We start from the raw sequence: 13,370 nt of genomic DNA, 5'->3' as shown, positions 1-13,370 counted from the left end.
GAGGGGGGACGGTCACGTGGGCCACCGGCGGCGCGACTCCGCTCAGGGAGCTCGTGGCTGCCGGCTCCTGCGACCGCCGTCCCTGCCCCTCGCCGGCGCCGCAGCCAAGTGCACTGCCGTCAGGTACGCTCTCGGCAGGTACGCCCTCGCTGGTTCCCTCCACCTCCCGCTCCCGGGACCTCGCGGCCACTCTGCTCCCGGCGCCCTTCCCTCTTGACAGGTGCCTGGGCTGGACTCGCTTGCGCCCAGCTGCGCGACCACCGCCCCCTGCCGCGCGTCCGCACTCTCGGGCAGTTCGCTCCACATTCCCAGCCCTGTCCCCGGCCTGCAGCCCAGTCTGGCTCAGGCGATCCGAGGAGGAATCTGAGCGGAACTCACTCTTCTCCTCTCGCCTAGGTGGCCCTGGACGCGCCAGGCTGGGGCCGCCTCTGAGCGCCCCGCGGGGGCCATGGATGTCGAGACAGCAGAGGAGCAGGGGGGCCCCGCGCCCCCGCCAGGTGCATCCTGCGGACCCGGCTCAGCCAGTGCTCCGGCTCTCGGGGGGCGGCGGGAGCCCAAGAAGTACGCAGTGACCGATGACTACCAGTTGTCCAAGCAGGTCCTGGGCCTGGGCGTGAACGGCAAGGTGCTCGAGTGCTACCACCGGCGCACAGGGCAGAAGTGTGCTCTGAAGGTCAGTGACCCCTCACCGCTGCGGGGGTGACCCAGAGGGCCCAACAGCAGAGGCCTGTGGGTGCACGATATGCCCGGGGCCCCTGCTAAGCTTCTTATGCACAGTATCACATTTCATTTTCATATTCCCCTGTAAGGTCAGGCTTCTGGTCCTTCCTGCTTTACAGATGGGGAAACTGAGGCTTAGCCTAGCTAAACTCAGGGTGTTCCGCGGAGCAAGGGGTGGAGTCAGGATGGGTAAAACCTGCTGTACCCGGAAGCAGGGAAGGAGTGGCTCTTGACTCAGGTTCTGGCTGGGCCTATGTGTTGGGCCCTAAGGGGGGACCTGGCTCAGTTTAGCTGCTCCTTCCATGAGAAGATCTTCTGACTGGAATGGGTCTGAGTTTCCCTCTCCCTGAGGCTGAGTCCCCACCAAGATTTGGGGTGAAACTACTTTTCTTCTGTGGCCCCTGCCTGCCTGGGCTGAAATGGTGTGAACCTCCTAGGGCTGACTGGTGGGCTTGTGCCCATCGCACCTGTGGGCAAGAGGCTGCTGATAGGCTCCAGCTGAGTCACTGACCCCATGTTGAAAGAGGCAGGCCCTGCCCCAAGCCTGACTCACCCTGGTTCCTGGGCAGAGGGTGGGCCAGCCATCTAGCCATGTCACACCGCAGGCTCCCTGGAGGCCTGGCTAAGACCTCACTGATACAGGTGGAATCCGGGGAGTTCTGGGGGTGGCTGATCCAGCCAATGTAGTTCTGGCTTAAGTCACTTGGGTCTGGGCCCAGGACCCTACCCTATACCCGGAATCCCTTGAATTTTTCATCACTGGGAACTTTATTCAATTGCAGCTTGTGTCAGCAGCCACCTGGATGGGTAGAGCATGGCAAGGAGAGTGGCTTCTGGAGGTGGGAATACAGCAAAGAATCTTCCCATTTTATAGGTGCTGCAATTATGAGCCTAAGCTCAGAGTCCTGCAGATGTGGTTCTGATCTCTGGCCTGCATTTGCCAGCTCCATGACCTTCGACTAGGTCCTGGACTCTTGAAACCAGGTTTCTGCCTCTGTTCGGGGGGGAAAGATAAGGGGTTGATGTGAGCTTGGAATGAGATGACACACCCAGAGTAATTGGTTCAGGGCCTGGTGCAGGCCTGGAGAGGCTACAGAACTTATTTAGGCCACAGGGTCTGCAAGTATCTGAGCAGTGACCTGAGCCCAGCTCCCTGTGTCTTTCCCGGGGCACTCGGGCTGATAGAGGGATCATCTCCCCTGGGTGGTCTTGGAGGGGATCACGAGGGTGAGTCCAGAGGAGGCTCAGGGCTGGGCTGGTGAGGCTGGGTCCCAGGCACAGCTCCTTTACCTACTAACCCAACAGTGGAGTGGGGTTGGGAGACCCTTTTGGAGCTCCAGGGAAAGGATTCTCTGAGTCCTTCAGGAAAAGGTGTCTCTTCTGAGGGGGATAGTGGCTAAGGGGGTGAGAAGTGAGAGTCTCTACCCCCTCCCTCAGCACCATCTCAGCCCCTTCACTTGTTCCGGGGTCCGGGGGCAGACTGGGTGGGTGAGGGGCCAACTGAAGCCAGAGAACCTCTTCTTAATACCAAGGCTTTAGCCCTGTGAGCCAGGGCTGAGCTCTGACCAGCCCCTGTGGTGCTCCAGATGCTGAGTGAGGCACAGGTAGAGTGGGAGGCCGGAGTTCGTGGGACCAGGAAGCACCAGCTTTAAGCAGAGTTGGGCCTAGGCCCTTCCCTATAGGTGCTGTGTCTCACAAGTGACTTGGGGAACTTCTGACTATACCAACTTCCAGAGCACCTCCTCTTGAATCTAGGGCCTCAGTGCTTTCTCTGTGCTCAACTGGGAACTGGGGCGGGCCTAGAACAGACCCCCTACTCTACCCTTTTAGGCTTTATGGGTGAGCATGGCTAGGGTTAATGGCTTTGGGCCTTCAGGACCTGGTCCTAAGTTGGCCCTCAAGGGGTACATGGGTTAGATGTGGCCCTCACCCCAGCACCTTCCTCCTCTTGCCCTTTCCTACTCCCCCTCCAACGACCAAGCCTGGAAGTCCCTATCCACCTACACAGGTCCTCATTATCTTCTGAGATGGGACTAGCACAACCTCTGGCACATCATACCTGTACTGTGAGTGTTGACTCTAGCCTTGAGGAGGGAGGGGGCATTTTTTGCTTGTAGCCTCTGCTCCCTGTACAGGAGGCCCAGGGCCTAGAGACCTCAGCATATGGACACGCCTAAGCCCAGAGAGCTCAGCCAGTCCATGAATGAGTCTTAATCCTCTCTCTGCCTCTGCTTAGCCTTCTCCCTAGCTGCCTCAGGTCAGCCTAGTTTGAGGCCCTGGTCTCTGTGTCCTTCTGCCTTCCCAGACCTACATCTCAGGTTCCCAGGCTGGGCCATCCTTGTCTTGTAGCGTGGACTTGTTCAGGCCATCTCTGCCCTTCTTGGTGGTCCAGGCCCAGTGTCCTAGCCTCTCTCTATGCCTGTCCTCTCAGCCCTGTTGCCCAAGATGGCAGATAGTGCTTAGCATGAAGGCTAGAACACAGCAGGCACTCATAAAACAGGAAGAGCTGTGGTCACTGTCCCTGTAGCTGTTGCCGTTCTATGGGGGCCCTAGAGGAGCAGGCTCTTCCTTCCCAGGGAGCTGGGCCTCTTCCCCTTTCCCTCAGCCCCTGACCATTGGCTTGGTCAGTCTCCGCCTCACTCACACTCAGCAGGTCCCTCCCTTCTGCCTCTAGTACAGTCATTTACTCTCCAGTCCACCCTAAGCACTCGCTGCCTTTCCCTTGGCAGGAACTGGAGGACTGCCTGCCGAGTATGGGGGGCAGGGGACCGCCTCCTACTGATCTTGCTTGTGCCCCCTCCCAGGCCTAATTGGTTAATTGGCACCCCTTGGCTTCACTCCTAACTGAGCACAGCCCTGCAGATCTGTCCCCCATCAGTCACGCCACCACATCTGAGACCCACCCCCTGCCTCCTGATCACATATATGAAAATTGGGACCTGGGGCCGGCCTGGTGGTGTAGTGGTTAAGTTTGCGTGCTCCACTTTAGCGGCCCGGGGTTCACGGGTTCAGATACCAGGCACGGACCTATGCACTGCTAATCGTGCCATGCTGTGGCAGCATCCCACATACAAAATAGAGGAATAGCTCAGTGACAGTCTTCCTCAAGCAAAAAGAGGAAGACTGGCAACAGATGTTAGCTCAGGGCTAATATTCCTCACTAAAAAAAAAGATAAAAAAAATTGGGACCTGAAGTTAGTGGTCAGAAGTCATGTGGCTTGATTGGGATGGGGGATTATAGTAGAGGCCAGAATTGCCTCCCTTGACTTCCTGCCCAGCCCACTTATGGTCCTCAGCCTCCTGGCAGGCAGAAGTGACCATGGCGCTAACATGAATAAAAGCAATAAAAGGACTTGAAGAGGGGCTGGCCCTGTGGCCGAGTGGTTAAGTTCGCGCGCTCCGCTGCAGGCGGCCCAGTGTTTCGTTGGTTCGAATCCTGGGCGCGGACATGGCACTGCTCATCAAACCACGCTGAGGCAGCGTCCCACATGCCACAACTAGGACCCACAACGAAGAATATACAACTATGTACTGGGGGGCTTTGGGGAGAAAAAAGAAAAATAAAATCTTTAAAAAAAAAAAAAAAGAGGACTTGAAGAGACAGAGGGGTTCTGCGTGTGGGAGGAGAGATGGAGTCTTCTTTTCTGCCTCTGCTCTCTGGGCTCTGGGGCTGGGGGCCCTCTTCTCTGACTACTGGAGCATGTTGGAGGCTCCAGGACCAGTGCCCTCCTCTCCCCTTCTTTGTCAAAGACAGTGGAGTGGAGGAGTGCTGGATCCACATGCCCAGGAGATTCCTGCATTGTTGCATGGGCAGGGCTGGCCTGTTTGAGCTGGTGCTATGGAGCTGGATTTGAGGGTGGGTGGGGCTGTCTGGCAGGCCAGGTACTTTCTCATTTGGCAGCTGCCACCCCCTCACCTACCCTCTCTAGACCGGTCAGATCAGCCTCTGTGGGCCCACTTGTTACTGAGTCAACAAATCAGGAAGTGGAGGGACTGGCGGCCTTCTACAGCAGAATCCTCAGTAGTGGTTTCACTGCACCTGAGCTTCTCCCCAGGCTCCCCATCTCCTGGAAGGAAAGAATCTGAGATGCTCTTGTGCTACCATGCTGGTGGAACCTTCTGAACTGCCAGGTGCGGGCAATTTGCTTTTAAATGTGGATCCTAGGGAAAGCATCAAACCCTAAGAAATGCAAATAGCGCACTTTTCAGCAGATGTTGATTGCTTTGAGATGTTTCCACCCTGGCCAGCTGGCCTTGCTCATAACTTTCAAAGCTGTGCTCCCAGCTTACTGTCAAGATACGCTCTGCTGGGACTTCCAGGGTCTTTTCCCCATCCCATCCAGGAGCTGATGTCACCCCTCCAGGCTTCAGGCCTTGGTGTTGTGGATTCTAATGTTCTCATAGATGACTAACAGTTTTCCAGAGCATTCTGTCTGGCAGGCCTGGTCCCCAGTGCAAAACACGTGTTATCTTACCTAACTCCTGTCGTTCCCATTTTATGGATGAAGACACTGATATTCAGAGAGGTGAAGAACTTGCCCAAGGTGCACAGCTGGTGAGTGGCACGGCTGGGATGTGAACCTAGGCAGTTTGATGCTAGAGTCTTAGCATCTAAGTCATCCCCTGCCTCATGCAAGTTTATGGGGACTTGGGAGGATCTCTGAGACTTGGCCTCTGGAAGGATGCTGGCATTGTCCTCCATGGGTCCACTGGGAGCTCTGGCAGCCTCAGCTGGGCCCCACGTGATGCTGCTGGTGTTTGTCTATATCTTCCCAACTCTCCTCACTGTTTGGGACTCTGTGCTTGTTTAAGTGGATGGGTGGTGGTCCTGCAAGGCCAGCACGCAAGGACCATGATGGCTATGGGGTTGCCTCAGAAAGGTTGTGTGGTTCATCTCAAGCCTTGTGAGTTGCAGACAGGTCCAGCTCAGCAGAATCCAGAGTGCCACAGGAAGGAAGTCAGGTTGGTAAGTGGGCGAGAGGAAACTGCAGGGCTGGGCTGGCCAGGGGAGGTTTCCTGGAAGAGATTGCCAGCTTTCATCCAGGTTTCCAGTCTGAGAAGGATGTGGGTGACAGAGGAGGGCACAGGGTGTGTAGGACAACATGCCCTGGTTTGGACAGCTCAGTACCTGCTGTGGAGTACCATTTCCCCACTCATAGTCTTGTGTCCAGCAGGATGTGGCTGGTCTCAGTGCGGGGCTCGTGTCCAGGCCCTGACAAACCCTGGGGAGCCATGGAAGGACTAAAGGGCTCTGTGGAAGAAGAGGCATTCTCGTAGGACCTTGAAGGATGAGGAAAAAAGGTTGTCAGTGACTCTGCCTCTCCATTTGCCCACAGCTCAGAGTCATAGCTCACCCCACCAGAGGCCTCTGTCTGTCTTTGGTGCTCTCCCTCACTAGATGGGCAAAAATCCTTCCTCCTTCCCCCGGAGTTTTCTTTCGTAGCATCCCCAGGACCCTTGTGGAGGGCTATTGCTGGAGGTGCTGTATAGGGCTTCTGGGTCTCCTGTGCTGTCATTGTTCAGTTCAGGAAGGGCCTGGTCTCCATGACAACAGAGGTCTGTTCTATCTCCGCCAAGGTTTGCACTTGGAGGAGCTGTTTTCCCACTTGGATCCCTCATCTTCCTCTCTTAGAGCCTCCTTGGGAGATCACCATGAGAGATCTCTGAGAAGGGGCAGCAGGTGGAGCATCTGGCTCTGCAGTCCCCCATCCTCCTTTGGCCTCAGCCTGGCGACTGGCTGCCTTGTGTCCAAAGATGACAGCCACCAGGCAAGAGCTGAGGATGGTGGTGATCCCTAGGTGAGGGGGCATTCCCAGCGTACCTTTGCTGTAAGAGTGTGCACCAAACCCTTCCTGCATAGGTGAGTCTGCTGCTCTCAGGGCAGTGAGGCCATGGCTCCCAGGGGCTCCTGTGTTTTCCCAGGAGAACTTTGGTTTCTGCTGCCCTCACTCCCATCTGTTCGAGATCTTGTGTGGCCCCACATAAGAGGCTGCCTGAGGTTGAGAGAGGAGCAGGGCTCTGGGCTTGAGATTCTTCCTGCCACTTTCTCCCTGAGTGACCTTGGACAAAAGGCAGTTTCAGAATCTATTGCAATACCATTGTCTTTGTGGTGCAGTTAAATCCTGGGTTTGAGCATGTGACAGGAAGCAGAATTCAGTCTCGGAGGCCATAACTATCCCCGAGTTTCTGCTATGAGTTAGCACAGGCCAGCAGACACTTTCAGAGGACGGAGTTCTCATTTGGGGCCTCCTGGGTGCATTTTCTTTGGTGGCACATTATTGGGCTTTATGAGAACTCACTTGGGCTCACTCAGCACCTGGGGAAGCCAGCCCCTTGTGGGGTGGGAAAGAATGGTGTGAAAGGAACCCTCCCATCCTTTTGGAACTAAGTGGATTAGGTCCTGTGTAATTGTGACTAGAATGCTGCTGTGTGGGAACCAAGAGGGTTTGCTTAGAGCACGAGCACAAGGCAGCTGTTTGGGGGAACAAGGAGCCTCAGGAGGCCTTTTCAGCACTGGACAGGCCAGAGATGCTGAGAATATTGATTTTGGTTTTTTTGTGGGTTTGATATTAGAGTTTCCTTTTTCTTCAGGCTAGGGCTTTGTCCTTGCTGCTTTCTCCTTGTGGCACTTTCTATCTTTCTATCTTCTCTGCCTCCTTGTCCCTCTCATTTCTTCTTTCCCGTCTCTTTCTTCTGCTGTCACTCAGTCTCTCCCCTCTCAGGCCTTGCCACTAATATTTGTCTCATAGGTCAGGCTCTGCTGGGCCTCTTCTCAGCAGCCTGCAGGCTAAGGGCAGGCGGAGGACACATGCGGGGCTGGTCAGGTGCTGTGGATTCATTCTAGTCAACCTGAAAGTCTCCCCTCTCTCAAGGCAGGGTGGGGGTAGGACAGGAAGGAGGAGCACCTGGCTGTATTCATGCCAGTCACAGTGTCCTCTCCTGCTGTGGGCCTTGATCAGGTGCTGGTGGCCTTGGCAGATGGAGCAGCGGAGTCAGGAGCATTTGGGCCAAACTCGTGACCCGAGGCATCCCCTGTGGAGTGTGGGAAGTCAGCTTCAGCTGCCACCCTGTTGTTGGGTCTCCTTATATGCCTCAATGGTCTGAGACTTTTTCTTGGGACAGTGGTACGAGACCAGGAGCATTATGACTCCCGAGGATTCCCTGGCTAAGGTTGGAGAATCTGGGGTCTGACTTGAACCGAGCCTCAGAGCCAGCCAGAGGAACCTGTGGAAGGGCTGGGAGGGCTTGAGACATGAGGTGCAATCTACCTCCATTTTGGAGGGCAAAACTGCATGTGCACTACCCCCACACTAGCTGGGATGAGCACCCCAGAGCAGCTGACTCTAGCCTGCACCCTGCACCTGACCCCCCTCACCTCAGTGAAGCTCAGAGGTTGTTTTCAGGGGTGATGGGCTAGGGCCTTGATCTGCTACACCCATCGCCCCATTCCTAAGTGTTCAGCCTCCACGAGGGACTCATAGCTTGTTTTGTGGATGTTCCTCCAACGTAAACAAGCCCCCTTCTCAGGATGTGGCAGAGGGACTGGCAGGTGCTCTCCATGCTTTCTGTTAGGCAGTGGCACATGGGGTGCGGTTGGGGTGGGGCATGGGGATAAGAGCATCCGCTTATCCCTTGAGTGCTTCCCATGTGCTAAACACGAACACAGCAGAATCTAAGAATGGGTGGTTTTCACCCCCATGTCATGGATGCAGAGACTGAGGTTCAGAAAGGCAGAATAACTCAGTCAGGGTCACATAGCAGGGGCATGTCCAGCCAAGTCATGGCTCTCAGCCGTCCCTCCCTGTGTACCAGGCTCAGCCAGGGATCAGGAGCCAGGTCCCTCTCCAAAGCTGCAGTCTGCCCATCTGTAAGATGAGGTGCTGAGTGTTTTGCTTGACAAGAGCCCTTCTGGCTGTGAAGACCCTTTTTGATGGGCAGTGATCCTGGGCAGTGCCAGGGAAGCAGGCAGGTGGTGGGGTCCACCTTGCCTCTCGCTAGGGCTGCTCTTGCAAATAGAGAGGCAGCATGGAGACTGGCTAGAGGGTGCCACAAGATGCCTCTCCTAAGCCAGCTAGAAAGTGGTATTGCCAGGGAAACAGTCAGCTTGTGGTGACAGCACTAGCAGGGTCTATGTTCTGCTAGGGACAGGGGCTCTGGGGTTATGACTCAGGTTCAAAGACTCCTCTCCACTGTACTCCATGGCCTAGTTAAATCCTGAGTCAGGCTGAGCCTGTACCAGGGTGCGTCTTTACCCTAGGAAGGCCTGAGAGAGTGGGGATGAGTCATTGCAGCCCATTCCAATGCAGGAATGTCCCTCAGTGCTGCCAGGCTACCACCCTGGTCTCCCAGAGGGCCAGTCCTTCCTTCTTCCCCAGCTTCCTCTTCCTCATGGTTGTGGCTCCATGACATGATCAGAGACCAGGAAAGTTTCCCAGGAGCTGTCTTGGTGTTGGAACCCTGGGAGCCCTCTAGCTGAACAAGAGCAGGAGAGAGACAGGGGCCAGGAGCCAACGGCCAAGGGAGTTGGAAGCCAGTCCCTGCCTCCCCTGGGAGGAGCTTGAGTAGGGCAATGGCTGCCTGTGCTCACCCAGGCCTGTGTGGGGAGCTACAGGGACGTGGATGAAGCCAAGGGAAGTGAGAGAGAGGCCAAGCAGATATGATGTTGGCTTCAGGAAGAGAGGTCAGGGGTGGAGTCAGAAGCTTCCCTAGGTTCCCTGTGCCATGCCTCTGGGAGTGGTCCAGTAAATCCTCCCGACCCCCCACTTCTTATTCTTTTGTTATCTTTGTGACATCTCCAGGGGGAGAGAGACCAACTGTCATTCTTCTGAGAGCCAGAGGCTGTCAGGTCCCTTCTCTCCAGAGCTGGGCAGAGGCACAGCCTGCTGGGTGCTTCAGCAGGGGTTGCCTGGGCATGACCTCACTGGCCCTGGTCACTTCCTGCTTAGGAAAGGTGGCCACTGCCTTCTGTAGCCCTGTACCAGTTATGCAGGGATCACAGCAGCACAGTTGGGGAACAGACTGTGGCTGCGGTGGGGTCTCTTCATGAGGAGGGACCATTGAAGGGATATTATTTTTGAGATTAGAATAAGACGCTTGTCTTATTCTTCTTGTGTTTGCTAAAATTTTCCAGTCTTATGATGGCAATGTCCTATTTTTATACTACCATAGAAGAAATAGATCTAGGGTAGTGTTTTACCAATGGTGTAGCTGATTTTGACAGAAAAATTCTTTTTTCCTCTGAGAAGTTAAAGGAGGATAATATAAGCTGGACTTCTGTGTGTGTACTCAGGGGGCTGACAAGGCACCTGTGTGGCCTCTCCTCAGCCCCCTATGGGAAGGCTGTGGGCAGAATGCTGGGATCTGGCACCTGCCTGTCACAGAGGGAGTTCCGACCCTGCCAGTTACTCAGTGAGTAACCTCCAGGAAAGCCGGGAGTCAGAGCTCTCTCCAGGCCTTGTCCCGAACCTGTACAGCAGATGCTGCCTGTTCCCCTCCCCTCTGTTGCCCTTTGTGAGGAGAGTGCATGCACATTTCACAGCTGGGGAGCTGGGACTCAGGAATGTTGAGGGACTGGCCCACGGTCACCACATAGTTTGCAGAAGGGCACATTGCTCAAAAGGAGGCATGGGGGCCAGCCCCATGGCCTAGTGGTTAAGTTTGGTGCTCTCTGCTTCAGCAGCCCAGGTTCAGTTCCCAGGCGTGGACTGATACCACTTGTTGGCAGCCATGCTATGGCAGCCACCCACATGCAAAACAGAAGAAGATTGGCACAGATGTTAGCTAAGGGCACAACTTCCTCAAGCAAAAAGAGGAAGATTGGCAACAGATGTTAGACCAGGGCGAAACTTCCTCAGCAAAAAAAATAAAAAAGATGCATGGAGGAGTTGAGGGGTATAAAAGTGCCACCTGAGAGAGGAAAGATGTGTCTCTTCTCCAGTCTGCCAAAGCTGAGAGCTGGGTTAGCTCCCTGGCTTCAGTCCCCAGCTGTCTACCTTGCTTCCCACCCATCAGGGTCCCTTCCCTGAGATCAGCCATTACCACTCTCTCCACCCTGGAGGGATTGCTCCCTCCTCACTGAGCCTTTCACAGCAAAACAGGATCCATAGACTCTTTATTCTTGGTCCACTTTTGCAAAGCCCAGTCCAATCCTGCCCCTCTCAGGATCTGAGACCATTTCCTGTGAGCTGCTGGATTGGAGGGGATCTGCCTCCCCTGGGTCCCAGAGGCTGCATCTGGATTTCTGGATTTCCCCAAGTTCTGGAGAACAGGGAAGTGAAGAGTGTGAGGCCACCTCAGGGCAAGACCCAGGGGAATCCTGAAGCCAAGCAAACCTTGAAACCCATTTCCACTCTGCATGCACTTGGCACTGTGCTAATCTGAGCTGTATGTTCTCATTCCATCCTCATGGCCACCTGGGAATGTGAGTACTGTCACTGTCTCCATTTTCCAGATTGAGCCAATGAAGCTCAGAGAGGTTGTATGGCCTGCCCAAAGCCACAGGCAAGTGGAGGATGGCCTCTGCACCTGGTATCCAGGTCTGACCTGTAGCCCTGTGGTCACAGCTGGTCCTTTATAGTGTATAGTTCCTGACCTGGGGCACTGGGACCCACCCAGGGGTGCCCCAGTTAGCACTCATGTTCCCACTGTCTTGTTCCCTCCCTGCCTGGGAGCCCAGTTCAGCTCCCTCTTTCTGGAAGCATTCTTCGCCTCCCTGACTCCCCTCTACCCCTCCCCAGATTGGCACTTCTGGCTTTGTTTCCAGATTGTCTGTGACTGGTGGGAAGCAGATAAACTGAGGCCACCGAAATTTAGCAAATTGAAGGAGTCTTGTGTTCCTGAGACTTGACAGTTTCAAAATGCATATTGGCTTTCTTGTCAGCAGAGCTTCCTGGGAAGGGTGGAGTTTCCTGAGAAGACAGTGGGCTTTGAGCCTCAGCTGCTCCCTCCTTTCTCAGCACTCTGGTGGGAGGTGGTCAGGGAAGCCCCCATCCTGTTAGCTGTCCCCACCCCTACCCCCTACCCCTGCCATCAGGTACTGGGGCCTTGGCCTGGAGGGGATCAGCTGTTTGGGGGACCTTCTTTTCCTGGGTTCCCTTAGGAGGGGTTAATCTTCCCCATCTTGCCTGCTCTGACAGCATCTGGCTGGAAAGAAAGGATAAGGGAAGAGAAGGAGACAGGACCAGTTCCATAGGGCCTGTGTTCTCATCAAGCATCCTAATTGGCAGTAATTTATCCAGAGACCCCTAAATCCTTGAGGACAGAATGCCTGTGGCAGCGTTCCCAGCCCCAGCTCTGGGCCTGGCTCCCAGCAGGGCCAGTGAATGTTTGCAGGAGTCAGGAAGGGATCTGTAAAATGGGCAGGCGTCCATGGGCATGAGGGTTGAATCCTGGTTCCCAAAGGCCACCCCAGACTCAGAGGTGGCCACGTATGAACCACGTGACCAAAAGAAGCCAGAAAACCTCCCTGAGCTGAGTCTCCTCAGCTGAAAATGGTGGCTAATGATGCAGTTGTTGAAGGGCAAGAGCTAACAGGTATCATATGCCAGATACATGCAGGGGCTCCATGAACATCTGCCACTGTTATAATAACCACGAAGTGGCAGAGCCTGGTCTAGACTCACGGGTGTGGGTTCAAGCTCCACATATAAAAGGAGCAAAGCAGCTACATGCATGATCCCCTCTGCCTAGATGCCAACAAGTCTGGGTTCAAGTTTTGACTCTGACCACCCAGCTGTGTGACTTTGGACAAGTTGCTTAACCTCTCAGAGTCACAGTTTCCCCACAGGTAAAAAGATGATGCTGGTTCTTCTCAGGATATGGTGAACACTGAATGAGGTGGTATCTGTGACCAAGCACTGTGGCCAGCACAGCGCTGGCTAAGCACCAGGGAGAGACAGTTGTTATAAAGGGGGCACTAACACTGACCTGATGCCTTCAGTCCAGAGCATCTGGCTGGGGCATGGGCACTGGGGTCAGTGGTATCATGTAAGCCAACCTCCCTAGAATTTAGCCTCTCAGGTGAGAGGTAAATGGAGAGGGTGAGATAGAGGACAGGATACGGTTAGAACTTAATGAAGCGAGGTCTGATCTGGCGTAAGGCCAACTAATCCCTAGCTGCGAAATTGGTTCCATTAGCTTCCTTAATGAGCTACAAAAGCTAGGAAAATGAGCGTGTGTGAGAAGAATGGCACATGTCTGAGGCTCTAAGTTGAAACTGTGGCTAAAAAGTTAGATTTGACACTACCAGCAGCTCTCCAAATAGCACTAGTCCACTTGTGGGGAGGGGGAGGGGGAAGGCAGTGAGTAGGGGATGACTCCAGCTTTATGAGGAAGATACTGAGGTCTTCAAAAGGAAATTCCTGCTTCTGAACCCTGAATTTCAGGTCAGTCTATACCACCCCATCCCTGAAGCTATGGCTCTGCTCTGAGTGGCCAGAGCAGCCAACAAGGATCACACTCGTGGCCAGGGGACAGGGTGAAGCATGTTAATAACCCTCACTGGCGCTAACAGCATAGGCAGGGGTAGTCTCAAGAGCTGACTGTAAAATGAATCCTTCTATTGCCATGGTGTCTCTCATAAAATTAGAAATATATCTCCATGGGAAAATAATCCCAAATAACTACAACTGGGATCCAGAAGGGACCTTAGA

At 54.6% G+C, this 13,370-nt stretch overlaps 1 protein-coding gene across 2 annotated transcripts in view; it reads left to right on the top strand.

Annotated features, from left to right (window-relative positions):
- The window catches only part of MAPKAPK3 (MAPK activated protein kinase 3), a 29,501-nt gene continuing 16,131 nt past the window's right edge, over positions 1–13,370 (top strand). Inside the window, exons 1-2 of one of the 2 annotated variants that reach the window (XM_046680337.1) lie at positions 1–123; positions 397–673. In XM_046680337.1, coding sequence (XP_046536293.1) covers positions 449–673 — 225 coding nt within the window. In that variant the 5' untranslated portion in view covers positions 1–123; positions 397–448. Of the gene's footprint in view, positions 139–396; positions 674–13,370 lie in introns of both variants that reach the window. The other variant, XM_046680330.1, reaches the window with a different exon arrangement.

The sequence above is a fragment of the Equus quagga genome, chromosome 1 (assembly GCF_021613505.1).
Source record: "Equus quagga isolate Etosha38 chromosome 1, UCLA_HA_Equagga_1.0, whole genome shotgun sequence".
Taxonomy (NCBI): Eukaryota; Metazoa; Chordata; class Mammalia; order Perissodactyla; family Equidae; genus Equus; species Equus quagga.
This window is presented reverse-complemented; position numbering and strand designations above follow the sequence as displayed.